We start from the raw sequence: 14,658 nt of genomic DNA on the forward strand, positions 1-14,658 counted from the left end.
AAGAAAAGCAGGGGGCTGTTGAAAGAAGATCTCATGTCTCTGCCCCAGCCAGGCATGGAGAAAGGCTGACCCCAAAAGCGGAAGCAGTAGTGGGAGATACCAAGAAATACGTAAGCTGGCTGCACTCCTAGGGCCTGTAGACAAAACAGAGGAATGTCGGGAAGCCGGCCTAGGATGGAGCAAAGCTCGCCGGAAAGAGCACAGGAGGCAGGAGATGAGGTCATTCTGCTTGCCCAGAGAAGAGTAAGGTCCAGAAACCTGGCTTTCTCCCTGTTGGCCAAAGTACTCCAGGAGAGCCCCTTGGAGCCTGCTCTGCTCTGACCCCCAGGGACAAGTGACAAGTAGAGGAGGGGAGATGGGCCATTGCATGTCCACCTGGGCAACGTGGCAAGACCACATCTCTGAAATAGATAAATTAATAACAGTGAAGATATTTCCCACAACCCGGGAATAGTCAGAGACAGAAAAGTCTTCAGGTCCCAAATTTAGCACTCTCTACAGGGGGAGTCAGGCACCCTGGCTGATAGTGAAAAGGACAGTTTTGCATGAGTAGCTCTTCAAATCACACCCAGATGTGGCTTCCCGCTTGAGCGGGACCCTCCTGAGGAGCTGCAGGGGGGCTGGGGAGAAGCCAGAAGAGGGAGGAAATGAAGAGAAAGGAAACTGAAGAGTGAGACAGAGAACAGATCTAACAGATCTGACAGGTGCAGCCACAGGGGTGTGACCTTTAGCGAGCAGTGTGGAAACAACAGCAGAGCCCCTGAATGAAAGGCTTCTGAGGACACAAGCCACCCCAAATCGCAGTCACTGGGGAAGGAGTCGGGGGAGGCTGCTGACCACACGTGTTTCCAGGACTCGAGGAGGGAAAAGTTGAGCTGTTTCCAGTATCACCAAATCAGTCTCTCCGGGAACACTGGGGGAAGGGGAAAGAGATGACCCACACAGGAACCTCACTTTAACGCGCAGTGCCCACGGCTGGGAGAGGAGGTGCCCCAGGAGCTGCAGGACACCAGTGACTGACACAGCCAGAGTGGAAGGGGGAAGATAAAAAATGGTAGGAGGGAGGCCAGGTGGGCAATGGGTGGTACCCATGTCACAGGCTGGCATGAGGATCAGAGATCATATGTGATCTCTTGCCTAGAGTGACAGAGAAGAGACACAGGCCTAAGTCCTCTGTTCGCAATTCTGAACAATTCTGTAGCAAACTCTTTTGGCCATAAAACCTCAATTAATGCAAGGCTATTTATGGTCATTATCCATCCCACTTCGTGTAAAAATTCAATAGTCTTTCCGCAGAAATGTTGTGTTTGATTATGAGTGCTACCTCCGCTCCACAAGGGCATTTTGTGGTGCTAGTTTCCTTATAAATCTCAAAAATTCTGAATTCCCAAGCTTACCTGACCCCAGAAACTGTGCTCAATACTGGTTCCCCTTCCTTCTTTAAACTGTCATCTCTATGAAAGAACGGATGGAGGTATGGGGGAGAGGGGACATGGGACTTAGCTTGTAACCCATGGACAGGGGGTAATGTGGGCATCGTTGTGGACAAGAGTGTGGACAAGAGGATGCATCCATCATCCTGTTTTTGTGAGAAAAGCAGGCACAGAGGGTTTGCGTGCTTAATGAGCAGGAGAGAGGCAAAAGCAAGGGAGGCTGGTGTGTTAGAAGAGACATCTCTGAAGGGCAGCAGGTCTCTGACAGTGTTTGCCCTTTAAAACCCTCCCCAGCATGCGGAAAAAGGGAGGGGGGGTGGTGGAAGTTGCTGCTGTGAGAAAAAACAGCCACAATAGAGCTCCGACTGCCATCAGAGGTCGGCTTGCCACCTGAAGTGGAGCAACTCACCAAGGACCCGTGTCCGTGGCCGCCACCCAGCAGGTGCAAAGGAGAGGCAGCAGTGCCCAGGGGAAGGGCCACCTCTCAGGGGCCAGTCAGCAACCAGAGCACCAGAAGGGGTCCCTGGGCAGGAGCCATGGCATGGCCCCCTCCCTGCTGGCTGTGCGTTCTGGGGACCCTGGCAGGGCTCTCAGCTACGCCAGCCCCCAAGAGCTGTCCAGAGAGGCACTACTGGGCACAGGCAGAACTGTGCTGCCAGATGTGTGAGCCAGGTAAGAGAGTGGGCCTTGGCGGGAGAGAGCACTGGGTTAAGGTAAGGCGCGCACAGCGTGAGACTGGGCTCGGGCAAGGAGAGAAATCCCGCAGCGGCCAGGAGGCGCCACCTTGGAGACGTCAGAGAATTGACCTTCCTGGGACGTTGATCCTGGACCCTCTGCTCACAGGAACATTCCTCGTGAAGGACTGTGACCAGCACAGAAAGGCCACTCAGTGCGATCCGTGTATACCAGGGATCTCCTTCTCTCCAGACCACCATTCCCGGCCCCACTGTGAGAGCTGTCGGCACTGTAACTCCGGTGAGATGACAAGGGCGTGCAGGTGGTGACACTGCACCAGCATTTGGGGGAGCAAGGCTGGTGGGGCTGGGTTTGGGGGGGCGAGGAGGACGGCAGTCGGAACTTCGGCCTTCTTGAAGGCTCACGGCAGGCGGAGCCAATGCTGGGAAACGGGGTGCCCTGGGCAGGGCACATATTGCTGTGGGGAGAAATCTAGTATTTCAGGGAAGGGGATAAGTAGAATGTGAGGGCTTGGTGAGAATGGGTCAACGAATAGGATCAAGACGATAAGAAGAGGCAAGTGGCTCTGGGACCACAGATTTCAGACCAAGCAACCCCCAACCAATAAACTGGCCGTGTTCCCAGCGTGCACATCGTACGTTGGCTATCTGGGACTCGGAATACATCTTTCTAAGGAAACGGCAATATAAACCAGTAGGTAACAACCTTTTTTTGCACAAAAGCCAATTTGGGAGTATGAGTATGTGTGTGGTCTGTACTTTTATTTTGTAATTCTGTCTTTTTTAAAATTAAGAAGTATAATATTTGCAGCTGTGCTTACGAACTCTATTATTTCTCCATCTTAGCTACAATGTCAGAAACCACATGCCAGTATACACTAGAATAGCAGACTTTAAAGTGGCCCCTTTGAACAAATGTTCTCCAGCAAGACACTTTTGAGAACTACTAAATTGTAATTACTAAACTACTTGTAAAAAGTGTTTGGTCTCACTAGGTCTTTTATTATTGTACTCTTAAAAAAAAAAAAAAAAAAAAAAAAAAGGTTTTGCCTTTACAAGTCAGCCAAAGAGCAACATCTTTCATACACAAGAAATATTCCTCAGTCCACTGAACTTAAAAATGATTGTTGATAGACACTTTTCTCTTGTTGGCAGCAGCCTCCGCAGGGCCGGAATTGTTTGGCCAAAGCCTCCCCACTCACTCTGCAGGCCCCACCTGAAGGCCTTTGCCCCACACCGAGCCAGGCCTCAGTCCCTTCACTATGTTCCAGACCAGCCCGACCCATGACCCTTCTCTGTGAGACTCAGCCAATAGATCCCGAAGTCCTCTGGCAGCACCTGGCTGCAGAAGGACCCCAGGGGTCTGAGGCCAGAGGTGAGGTGAGGTGAGTAGAGGAGGCCGCGTGAGTGTGGTCCTCTCTGGCCCTCAGTGCTTGCATCTGTGAAGTGAGGAAGTGCCTGAAATCCAGCTGGAATTCTGAGCACAGGTTATACGTGGTAAATAGAACCCGCAGGTCTCTGGATGCTCCTCACCGAAAACAATGGCACTTCACACCTTCTTAACCACCAGCCCCTTCTTGAGCCCTTCCTGGTCCCTTTTAGCAGAGACCCTTATAATCACCCTTCACCACCACCACTGTCCCCACCCCCATTCCTGTCCCAGGCTTCCCTTACTCTCCCCTTGCAGATCCTTGGTCAGGCTGGCTCACAATCATGGCAAGCCACAAGGAAACAAATTCGAGTAGCAACTCAGAGTCAGAATGCAGGGCATAGGGGTGCAAGGATGAGAAGAAGGACTTGTCCCTGTCCCTGTCCCTTTCCTGACAAAAGGCATAGTGAAAAATTGTTAGAGTTGATAATGGTCTTTGGCATCCTCCCTTTCTGTACCCCTCTTTCACCCGTCAGGGCTCCTAGGACTCCCTGGGTCCCCACGAGTGTGCTGCCCTAAGGCACACCACGCTCCCATGCAAGCCTGTCCCACATCCGGTGTTGCTGCCTTCCTCTGAACCGCCCTCCTCTCAACCCCAGCCACCTGTGCGCCCAGCCCAGCCTATGCCCCAACACTACCCTCCTAGCATAACGGGTTTGCGGCCAGCGCCTGACCCCTACACGTGAGTAAAATTTATATTTAAAGGTAAAGGATTCTGTAATCAAGTAACCCTCTAATAAAGACAAAAACATACCAGCGATCATAGCAGCACTACTCCTGATCGCTAAAGACTGGAAACTACCCAAATGCCCATTCATAGTACAATGGATGAATAAACTGTGGTATAGTCATATGAAGGGACACTATACAGCAATGAGAATGAACAATCTGTGATTACAGCCAACGATACGGATGAAATTCACAAACGTTTGAGTAAAAGAAACGAAGCGGAAGTGAGTGCATACCACGATTCCACCTGTACAATACAAGCATAGGCAAAGATAACTCATGGTGTTAGGAAGTCAGAATAGTGGCTATTCTTGGGGGGAGAGTGGCCAGGAGGGAGTATTGCTTGTCACCTTCTGTTTCTTGATCTGGTGCTGGTTACACCTGTGAGTCCAATTTATACGAATTCTAAAGCTTAACATTTATGTATGTATACCTCTCTAAAATATATTACACTTCAATAAAAAGTTATTAAAGTATCAGAAAGTATAAGAGAAAACTACGTAAGCTCTATTTTTCATAATTTCTTTTTCTGATTTCATGACTCTTCCGAAAGGTCCAACTTTCTTCTTTAATAACAGTGATAATGGCAAAGGCACAGGGTGACAGTGAGGGGGGCCAGTCCCCTGGCAGGCGGTAATGGAAAGGGAAGCATGTCCCTAGAGGTGGGCCTGGGATGGGGCTTGGGGGATTGAGTAGTGGACCTCAAAGGTCTCTGAAGGTCTGAGAGTCCTGTGCTTCTTTGGGCCCCCTCTTTCCCCAGGTCTTCTCATTCGCAACTGCACCATCACTGCCAATGCCAAGTGTTCCTGTCCCCGTGGCTGGCAGTGCAGAGATAGAGAATGCACCGAGTGTGATCCTCCTCCAGGCCCCTGGCTGACCACTCAGCCATCTCAGGCCCTGGGCCCACACCCTCAACCCACCCGCTTAGCTTATGCCAAAAGTAAGTTCCAGGCAATCCTCTGTCCAATCATTTGGGGTAGGGGTGACACCCCAGCCAGCACTCCCCTCTCCCACTGCCACCCCCAGATAAGGTCAGCATGCTCAGACCTTCAGACCAGCATGCCCTGAGGCTCGCTGCTCTACTCCTGTCTCTGTTTCTCCAGAGAAGCCAGAGGCCAGGACTGTCCAACTGGTGCAGACTGTGGCTGACTTCAGGCAGCTGCCTGCCCCTGCTCTCTCGACCCCCTGGCCAGGTGAGTTTTCTCCCTAATCCCCAGCCCCAGAGAGAATGCATACAGGAGAGCCCAGGAGGGAAGCCAGTGCGCAAGCTCCTAGCAAAGTCTAGGATTAGGAGGGGCCTTGGTCCAATGGTGGGGGCGGCGGTGAAGAAGGTAGAGGAAAGGAGAGAGGCAGGGTCACAGGAGGGTGGGGCTGAGGGATCCAGGAGCTAGACTCTCCCCCAAACCCTTGTGTGGCCCTGCCTATCACAGCCCAAAGATCCCTGTGCAGCACAGACTGTATCCGCATCTTTGTGATCCTCTCCGGAATGTTTCTTGCTTTCACCCTGGGCGGAGCCCTGTTCCTCCATCAACAAAGAAAATATGGATCAAGTAAGAGACAGAATACAGGTCTCCAGCCCTGCCCCTGCACACAGCCCTGCTTCTCAGCCCTGCTGCTCATGGCAGGACCTCACCGAAAGCCCCCCAGCTCTGCCTTCACCAACCCTGGTCCTACTCTCTCTCTCCTCCTAGCTGGCGCCCTCCGGACAGCCCTCCCCCAAGCTTACCCTCCTCTGCTCATTTTTCTCCCTCCACTCGTCCCCCACTGCTGGCCAAGACTCATCGGATTTTCCTCCTGCAGACAAAGAAGGTCCAGTGGAGCCTGCAGAGCCTTGTCCTTACAGCTGCCCCAGGGAGGAGGAGGGCAGCACCATCCCCATCCAGGAGGATTACCGAAAGCCAGAGCCTGTGTCCTGCCCCTGAGCCAGCAGCCGGGGAAGCAAAGGGGTCCTCACCGCTGTAGAGCCCTGGCCTCCATCCCACCCCACCACCCTCCAGAGGTTGAGAACTGGCAGCCCCAGTGCAGTCCCGTCCTCTCAGCAGGACCCTCTCCTGCGTACAGACTTGACAGAGCGTCTTTTGGAGACTGGCAGGGACAAGGACAAATAGGAATGCGGTGGAGGGTGGGACACAGGAGCCCTGGGTGTGTACATGGGTGTGTACGCTGGGGGAGGCCCCGGCTCTAGCTGTAAACACACTTCCTGCTACAAAAGCCCCACGTGCTGTATCGCTGACCTACAAAATCAGCAAAATAAAGTGACAGGACCACATTGCAGCTCCCCAGCTTCATCTCTGACACTTCGGTCTCCAAACCAAGGCCACAGCCCACCTCATCTCCCAGGTCAGGCATCTGATGGAGGAGTTTCCTCAGATGCAGATGGTTGGGGGGGCGGGGAGCCTGCCCAAGGGTGGGGGTGGGGGTGGGGGTGGCCCCAGCTGGAAAGGGGGAAAGGTCCCCAGGCTATAGGGCGAGGCATCCTGATTCTGACTCATCTCCCTCCTGCTCCAGCCCTCACCTCTCCCACGTTCACTTCTCCACTTTATTGGAGCTCGTCAGGAGCAAAAGGGTGCAGTGAAGTCAGGTCTTGAAATCACCCAGGGATTTTTGGGGTGAGCCAGGTGGAGAGAAAGGAATAGAGAGCAGGACTGGGCAGCTGCTGCAAATGGCTTCACCCAGAGGCAAAGGCAGTCACAGTAGCACTTCCTCTAAGCGAAAGTGAAAGAGAAGTCGGCTGCAGAGAGGACAGAAGGGAAATCCACAGCCCGTTGCCAGCACCACTGCGGAGAGCCCCTCTTCTCCAGCCCGGGCCTCCAGGCGGGGTGGCATTGGGGAGAAGGGCAGTGAGCAGGAGGCCAAGAGCAGCGCCCATGGGCTCGGAGGAGGGGTGGTGCCTGCTGCTGTGCCTGGCTCTGTCTGCAGCGGCAGAAACCGGTGAGTCGGGAGAGCTGGCAGGGGAGAAGCTGGCTGGGGAAAGGCGTAGGGGTAGTGAAGCCCCAGGGAGCCACCCTCCCGGAGATTCCAGAAGGGAAAGGGGGCCAGAGATGACTTCCAGTAGCCTCTGAGCCCAACAAGGGAAAGGCTCAGTGGCTGGCAAAGTAGGAACCAGTGTGTGTGGGGAGAGGAGCTGGGAACACAGTTGGGGGGGGGAGGCTAAATAAAAAGGGACCCCTCTGCGGATGTGGTATGAGAGCCACTGTCCTACCAGAGAGGGCATGGGCCTGTGAGCTGACACTTCAGAAGAGGAAGGGGCTCCCCAGGCTGAGAAATCACTTGGGAGGTGGCCCCTGAGGTGGGGGAGGGGAAGGCGGAAAGCAGGACAGACCAGGTAGGCTGGGGGGAAGTTTGAGAAGCCGGTGGTCAATGCCCCTAGCAACAGCAAATGTCCAGTCTCATGTCCCCATGGCAGTATTTGCTCATTTGGTTTCTTCCTGACAATTCCTTTGACTGAAAATAGTCTTTCATTCAATGGTTGGAAAGAGTAAAAGCATAAACCCTTTCGAGAAAGGCAAATCCAAGTAATCAATACCAAGAAGTATTTGCCTGGAGCAGCAGGTGCTTCCCAGAAAGCTGGTTTGGGGGATGGCAAGAGAATAGAGGGACACAGAAACAGCTAGGATCCTAGAGGACAACTTTTACCCCTTGCTGACGCCAGTTTGGGGTGGGGTGGGAGGCAGCTACGGAGTAGCGTCCAGGCAAGAGGGTGCTCACCCCAGCCTTCTGCCTGCAGAGCCCGGTGCAGCAGAAAGGCAGTGGCGGCCAGTGGATGTGGTCCTGGACTGCTTCCTGGCGGAGGAAGGTGGGCGCCGTGGCACTCTTGCCAGCAGTGAGGACAGGGTGAAGGCCCTGCTTGTGCTGAAGCAGGTGCCAGTGTTGGACGACGGCTCCCTGAAAGACTTCACTGATTTCCAAGGCACACTAGCCCGAGATGACCCACCTGTCATCTTCGAGGCCTCAGGTAAAAGCCATCTACCCTTCGTCCTTAGTCATTCTGGGCTCCCTCCACCGGGACAGCCCAGTTCCCGATTGCACCCGCCCACACCTGCCTCCCGTCAGCCCTGGTGTCCTCACCGCAACTCACCCTCCTCTTCCCCAGTGGACCTGATCCAGATTCCCCAGGCTGAGACCTTGCTCCACGCTGACTGCAGTGGGAAGGAGGTGACCTGCGAGATCTCCCGCTACTTTCTCCAGGCCAGGGAGGCCGCTGTTGAGACAGCAGCTCGGTTCATCACCAACATGCAGGTCTCTGGAGGGGGACCTAGTGTCTCTGTGGTGATGAAGATTCTCAGCAATGCAGACAGTGGGGCTGTCAGGCACCCCAAGCTGAGCCTGCCTCTGAGCCCCCAGGGGACCGTGCAGACTGCAGGTAAGAAAATGAAAAGCAACCAGCAGAAAGGAAGTTTTGTTTTTTTAAAGTGGTGAGATTTGGGGGGACAGGGGAAGAAAGGGAACAAGTCCACCTCCATCCACCACACCCGCTAGGGAAAACCCCTGGGTCCCGAAGAGAAGAATGCTGGGAAGCCCTTACCTCAAAGTCCAAGCACAAAGACAACCTGGGTATTGTCTCCAAGATGGAGAGCATTTTCATCTTCTAGATTGCCATGAGGAAATAAGACACATGATGCCATGCCGTTCACACATGTTATCTGCTGCAGTCTTATTGAGCCAGTCACCAGTTGTCTCCCAGGGAAAAGCTAGCCTGGTGTGGTGCTTCAAGATAGAGCAAAGCACGGGACGCAGAATTTGTTCACTATCTCTTATTAGTAAAACCCAGTCCTTGCCCTCTCCACCTCAGCACGTCCTCGAGGGCACAAGAAATTAAGAACATGATGACAGGTTTCTCCAGAGTCCACCAATCCAATATTGTGCCTCCAAGAAAAGACAACCAAGTCCAGAGAAGATTAGGGGCCACCTTCCTAGCCTTGGAAAGCCCCAGGACACTCTAATCTTTCTGTGGTCCAACCTAAATTTATCCTGCCTCATTAGAAAAGAAAGGTCCTTATATCTGTCCAGGGTCTACCATACTCCTGGTATGGTTAGGTATTTCTCCGTTTTTATTTTGGGATTTTTGAAACGTACAACAAAAAAGGTAAAAGAATAATATAATCAACACCTATATACCCTTCACCTAGATTCACCAATTGTTATCATTTTGCCACATTCTCTCTCTCTCTCTCTCTCTATATATATATACACGCACACACGCACACACACACACATGTATAAATATTTTTCCCCTGAGCTAATTGAGAGTAAGTTGCAAATATCACAACACTTGACCTCAAATGCTCCCACGTATAGCATGTATTAGTTTATAGCAAAGGACAAGGACATTCTCCTTCATAGTCACAAAACCACCATATCAAAAGCAAACCAAGGTAGGGGAGTGGTTTACCCATGGTGCAGGCCATAAGGGGGGTGCAATGTGTAAAGAATTTAAGAGTAATAATAAAATGAACTAAAAAACAGCTTTTTGGTCTCACCATCCCCCTATATTGGCAATTCTGAACAATATCAGTGATAAAACAGTCCTCCCTGCCGGGGCAGACAGTTCCTGTTTCTCCCCACTACTGTTTGACATGCTACAGATCATCATACTTAATATATTTTAAAACTGATACAATAAAACTCTCATATATAAAGTCCAAACTCAAATTTCCCCAATTACCCTGTAATGTGTATGGTTGTTTTTTTTTTTGAGACAGAGTCTCACTATGTTGACCAGGGTGGTCTTGGAACTCCTGGGCTCAAGTGATCCTCCTGCCTCAGCCTCCCGAGCAGCTGGGCCTACAGGCATGTGCCACTGCACCTGGGCTCAGTAATATTCTTTACAGTTTTCTTATTTAAGTCCACAATTCAAACAAGGATCATGCATTGCGTTTAGTTGTGTTGTCCCTTCTTTTAATCTAGAACAGTCTTTCACAGCATTGGCATTTTTAAAGAGTCCAGGTGGGTTGTTTTGTAGAGTATCCTACCATTTGGATCCATCTGATTGTCTTCCTCAAACAATTAGATCTAGGTCAAACATGTTTGGCACAAATGCTACTACTGTGTGCTTTTCAAACTGTCACTCCTGTGTAGGTATCACGCACTGATGGCACCACTGGAGCGCTAATAAACTGTTATTCCTATTTAATCTCCACAGCGGCCTTGCTTACGCAGAGGAGCTTGGCAACTCTGAGTGACTTGTCAAAGGTCACGGGGCCTGTAAGTGGAACAACCAGAGTTCCAGAGTTTTTTCTGCTCCTCTAGTAGTTCTTACCTGAGGGTCAACAGTAACCCATACTTTTGCAAGTGTATTTTTCTGGTGAGAGATCCATAGCTTTCATTAGATTGTCCTCCGGGTAAGTGACCTCAAAATGGTGAAGACCACCATGTGTGCCATTCTGCCTTTCCAGAGCCCCATTTCTTTGTGGTTTTACTTCATGAGAACTGAGCTCCACTGGCCTCACTGTCCAGGGGAGAAGAGGCAGGCATACGCCCACAACATGCCCACGGTGCAGACATCAGGTGATCGCAAGGAGGAAGTGGCACACCAATTACCCCTCTTCTTCCCTCCGCAGTGGAGTTCCAGGTGACAACACCGAGCCAATCCCTGACTTACCTGCTTGGGTCCTCAGCCTCCCTGGACTGTAGCTTCTGCATGGCGCCAGGCTTGGACCTCATCAATGTGGAATGGCGGCTGCAGCACGAGGGCAGTGGGCGGCTGGTGTACAGCTGGACCGCAGGGCAGGGGCGGGCTGAGCGAGAGGGTGCCACGCTGGAGCCCGAGCAGTTACACGCGGCTGGGGACGCTTCCCTCACCCTGCCCAGCCTCACACTAAAGGATGAGGGGACCTACATTTGCCAGATCACCACCTCTCTGTACCGAGCTCAACAAATCATCCAGCTCAACATCCAAGGTGAGGCCGGATCTGAGTTATCCTGGGAGAGGTGAAGGGATGTACCTGTTGGGAGTGTTTTCTAGACTGGGATCCAAACACAAAGATGATTCCCTGAGAAGCAGCCTGCATTCCCGCAGCCTATCTGCCGTCCTCACCCTAGAAGCACAGCTGGCATCAGATAAGGTGTCCCATTGGATCCTAGGCTAATTCCATCAAGAAATTTCCAGCTCAGGATCCTGCTGTCCTGCCCGGCTGTCTCCAATCTCCCCAGGCCTTTTGGACCACATCCTGAGAAGGAGCAGTAGCAAACCAAGGAGGGGTGGTGGGAGAGGTTCTGACCAGGAGGGGCACTTTATCACTGACATCCTTTAAAATCACTGGTTTATGGGGATACAAAGTAATCTGACCTTTAGTTGGCTTTTACTATTACTTTTCTGGAAAGCATAGCTCCTCCCTCTAACTTATGACCAGCTTCCAGGGGGACCCCTCACAGCCCCACCCCTGGGTACCCCACCAACAAGGAGACTTTATAGCCTTCACAATGTACTCTCACTCTCAGCAGGAAGAGAAGGCCCCAGGCTCCCCTGCTGTCCCCAGGTGGATCCCTCTGGAACCTTATTCCTCATTCTTTCTCTAGCTCCCCCCAAAGTACGACTGAACTTGGCAAACGAAGCTCTGCCACCCACCCTCATCTGCAGCGTTGTGGGCTATTATCCTCTGGACATGGCAGTGACGTGGACCCGAGAGGAGCCAGGCGGATCCCCTGTCCAAGTCTCTGGTGCCTCGTTCTCCAACCTCAGGCAAAGCGCGGCAGGCACCTATAGCATTTCCTCCTCTCTGATGGCAGAACCTGGCTCTGCAGGTGCCACCTACACCTGCCAGGTCACCCACGTCTCCCTGAAGGAGCCCCTTGTGGCCAGCACCTGGGTCCCACCAGGTACTGGGAATGTCTTCCTTTCTCCACCTCCACACTTGGGCTCATGGCTGTCCTGCCCCCAGTGCATCTTTGGCCTTGTTCTCCTGCCCACATGCTTTGTTCACAGCTTCACACTCCTGTCTCCGCTCCTGGCTTTGTCTTTCCCAAGGTGGCAGCCACCACAGCTTCCACCACACATCCCCTGAGACTTCATTACACCCCAGCCTCCACAGTGCCAGGCCACGTGCTTAATTCCCGAGCCTGCCCTCTAGGAGCTTAGTCCAATACGGAGAAAGACTAGGTGGGCATGGAAGATGAACTAAAGGAGATATTTGAGCCAAGTTAACTAGCTTAGAGGGAAGGGAACACTCAAGATGGGAAAAATGGCCGGTGTGAAGGCCAAATATAAAACGGCCTAAAGAGAATTTGGGGAACTGCAAGGAGTTCAGCATAGCTAGAGCCAAGGGTACATGGGAAAAGGGGGAAGTGGCTCTGAGGCATCAGAGGTAATTATATTTATTGAGTATTTACATGAATCAAGCAGTGTGCGAAGCACTTAGCTGTATGGTTGCACACATTACAACTCCCGTCTTATAGATGCGTGAACTGCCACTTGCAGGCATCACATAATTTGCTCAAGGTTACCTACCAATCAGTGGCAAAGAGATAATGTGAAAACAGACAGCCTGATTCCTCCTACTAAACCCTGTAGATCCCAATGGGCCTTCAAGCTGGAACTTCATCCTGAAAGCCACAAAACGTTGTTGAAAGGTCTGAAACAACCTGCACCTCGAAATGCAAATGTCCAGGAGCACTGGGCGTGATTTGGTTGCTCACTAGACTGTGAGCTTCCCCAAAACTGGGCTTTTGTCTCAGCTCATACTATTCCTCAACTATTTATCTGTCAACAACGAATCTAACCTAAATCTCTTTTGCAAAGCAATTTAAAAACATTGTCTTAGGTAGGAAGAGGTAGAGAATTCTGTGTGGAGTAACACACGAATATCTGACAGCCTTGAACACGTCCAAATGGTGCTATGTGCCAGGCTCCTGGCTCCTCCACCAAGGACTCACAAACACACACTCTTTTGCTTCTCCTCCTGGGGCGGACACGGGGGTGAGGGCTTGGCCAACGGCTCCTGCCCGTGTTGCTCTTGCCTACAGAGCAGAGAACAGCCTTGGGAGTCATCTTTGCCAGCGGCCTCTTCCTTCTTGCACTGCTGTTCCTGGGGCTTCAGAGACAGCAAGGTAAGAGCCCGTCTGCCCTCAGCTCTGGCCCCTGACCCACCACACTTGTAGGTCAAGCCACTCCGCCCACCTCCCCACCCAGATGAGTGTTGAGGGCCAGCTGGCCCCAGTTCCAGCCGGCCCACCTACCACAGCCCCCTGCTTCTGGGGTTACCCCAAATGAAGTAAAAATCTTGTTCTATCTTGTTTTCACCATACCTCACCGAGGTCTGCCAAGACTCTGAGCCACCCTGGGTAGCCACTCTCCTGCCTCAGAGTAAAAAAGAAAGTAGTCACGTCCTCCCAGAAGGACTCTAAGCCAAGTTGCAAAGCTGGGAAAGGCAGGAAGGTGGCACCAGGTCACAGGGCACCAGCCCTGGCTCTACTCAGGCCTCTGCCTTCCTTCACTGTGCTCCCTGGGCTGGCGCACCAAGGGAGAAATGGGGAGGGGGCAGGGGGCAACAGGAGGGCAGAATGTCCAGGTGCAGGTTAAGACCAAAGAGCCAGATTCGAGGTGAGGTTGTAGGGAAAGAAAACTGGAATAAAGTAAGGGCAAGTGAGGGGTGATGGGGCAAAGGGATAGGGGTTGGGCCCCTAACCACAAACTCTGAGCTCTGGCAGAATAAAAGCCCCATGTCTTTTCCACTCTCCTGTCTTTCCCCACACTGGTCCCAACTGAGCCCTGCCCCCAAGCCTGGTCCCAACTGAGCCCTGCCCCCAAGCCTGGTCCCAACTGAGCCCTGCCCCCAAGCCTGGTCCCAACTGAGCCCTGCCCCCAAGCCTGGTCCCAACTGAGCCCTGCCCCCAAGCCTCGCTGTGTGTTCTGACCAGCAAAGTGTTGAAGATGTGAAACAAACACCCCCCCTCAGTTGCTCTGTGTGACTCTGAGCTGTAATGAAGGTTCTGCTCCTTCGGAGAGTCACCAGGGATTTCAGGGTACCTACAGACTCCTCGCTCCCTCAGCTGCAGGGGGGACAGCTGTCCTTTTATTCATTTCTAAAACACGCCTGGTCAATCCAGTGGAACTCAGATAAGAAAACCGTACGCGAGGATGATGGAGAAAATGGGTGTCCGCTGGAGCTATCATCTGGGCACGTCCCCTGGGCCAGGCCAGGCCAGCCCAGCCAAGGACCGGGGAAGAAGGCAGACAGCAGTGGCCTGAGAGAACCCGCAGTTGTTTGCCAGTGTGAGGTGCCCACTCGACTTCCTGTCGTCACTTCCTCTCACTGGCACCTGTGAGAACTGGGCTGCTTCCGGCACGAAAGCCGAGAGACCACTTCCTCCACTGACACGCAGAGCTCCAATCTCCATGAAGACTACATGGCACACATAAGCCAGCCCCGCCGGA

At 52.6% G+C, this 14,658-nt stretch overlaps 2 protein-coding genes across 6 annotated transcripts; both read left to right on the top strand.

The window, feature by feature from the left end:
* Positions 1 to 1,909: 1,909 nt before the first annotated feature.
* Positions 1,910 to 6,366, top strand: CD27 (CD27 molecule). Of its 4 annotated transcripts, XM_069490944.1 has the most exons (7): positions 1,910 to 2,105; positions 2,277 to 2,424; positions 2,987 to 3,064; positions 5,036 to 5,226; positions 5,390 to 5,479; positions 5,717 to 5,836; positions 6,087 to 6,366. In XM_069490944.1, the coding sequence occupies exons 1-7, from the start codon at positions 1,970 to 1,972 to the stop codon at positions 6,206 to 6,208; spliced, it is 885 nt and encodes a 294-aa protein (XP_069347045.1). In that variant the 5' UTR covers positions 1,910 to 1,969; the 3' UTR covers positions 6,209 to 6,366. The 4 variants fall into 4 exon arrangements, with proteins under 4 accessions (XP_069347045.1, XP_069347046.1, XP_069347047.1 ...); XM_069490945.1 differs by lacking the exon at positions 2,987 to 3,064 and having other exon boundaries at positions 2,277 to 2,408; positions 5,047 to 5,226; XM_069490946.1 differs by lacking the exon at positions 2,987 to 3,064 and having other exon boundaries at positions 2,277 to 2,381; positions 5,047 to 5,226.
* A 435-nt stretch (positions 6,367 to 6,801) lies between these two features.
* Positions 6,802 to 14,650, top strand: TAPBPL (TAP binding protein like). Of its 2 annotated transcripts, XM_069489720.1 has the most exons (7): positions 6,802 to 7,217; positions 8,014 to 8,241; positions 8,380 to 8,649; positions 10,847 to 11,185; positions 11,805 to 12,104; positions 13,248 to 13,331; positions 14,331 to 14,650. In XM_069489720.1, exons 1-7 carry the CDS (start codon positions 7,154 to 7,156, stop codon positions 14,342 to 14,344), a joined length of 1,299 nt encoding a protein of 432 aa, XP_069345821.1. In that variant the 5' UTR covers positions 6,802 to 7,153; the 3' UTR covers positions 14,345 to 14,650. The 2 variants fall into 2 exon arrangements, with proteins under 2 accessions (XP_069345821.1, XP_069345820.1); XM_069489719.1 differs by lacking the exons at positions 13,248 to 13,331; positions 14,331 to 14,650 and having other exon boundaries at positions 11,805 to 12,302.
* Positions 14,651 to 14,658: the final 8 nt, after the last annotated feature.

Source organism: Eulemur rufifrons, chromosome 16, assembly GCF_041146395.1.
Source record: "Eulemur rufifrons isolate Redbay chromosome 16, OSU_ERuf_1, whole genome shotgun sequence".
NCBI classification, from domain to species: Eukaryota; Metazoa; Chordata; class Mammalia; order Primates; family Lemuridae; genus Eulemur; species Eulemur rufifrons.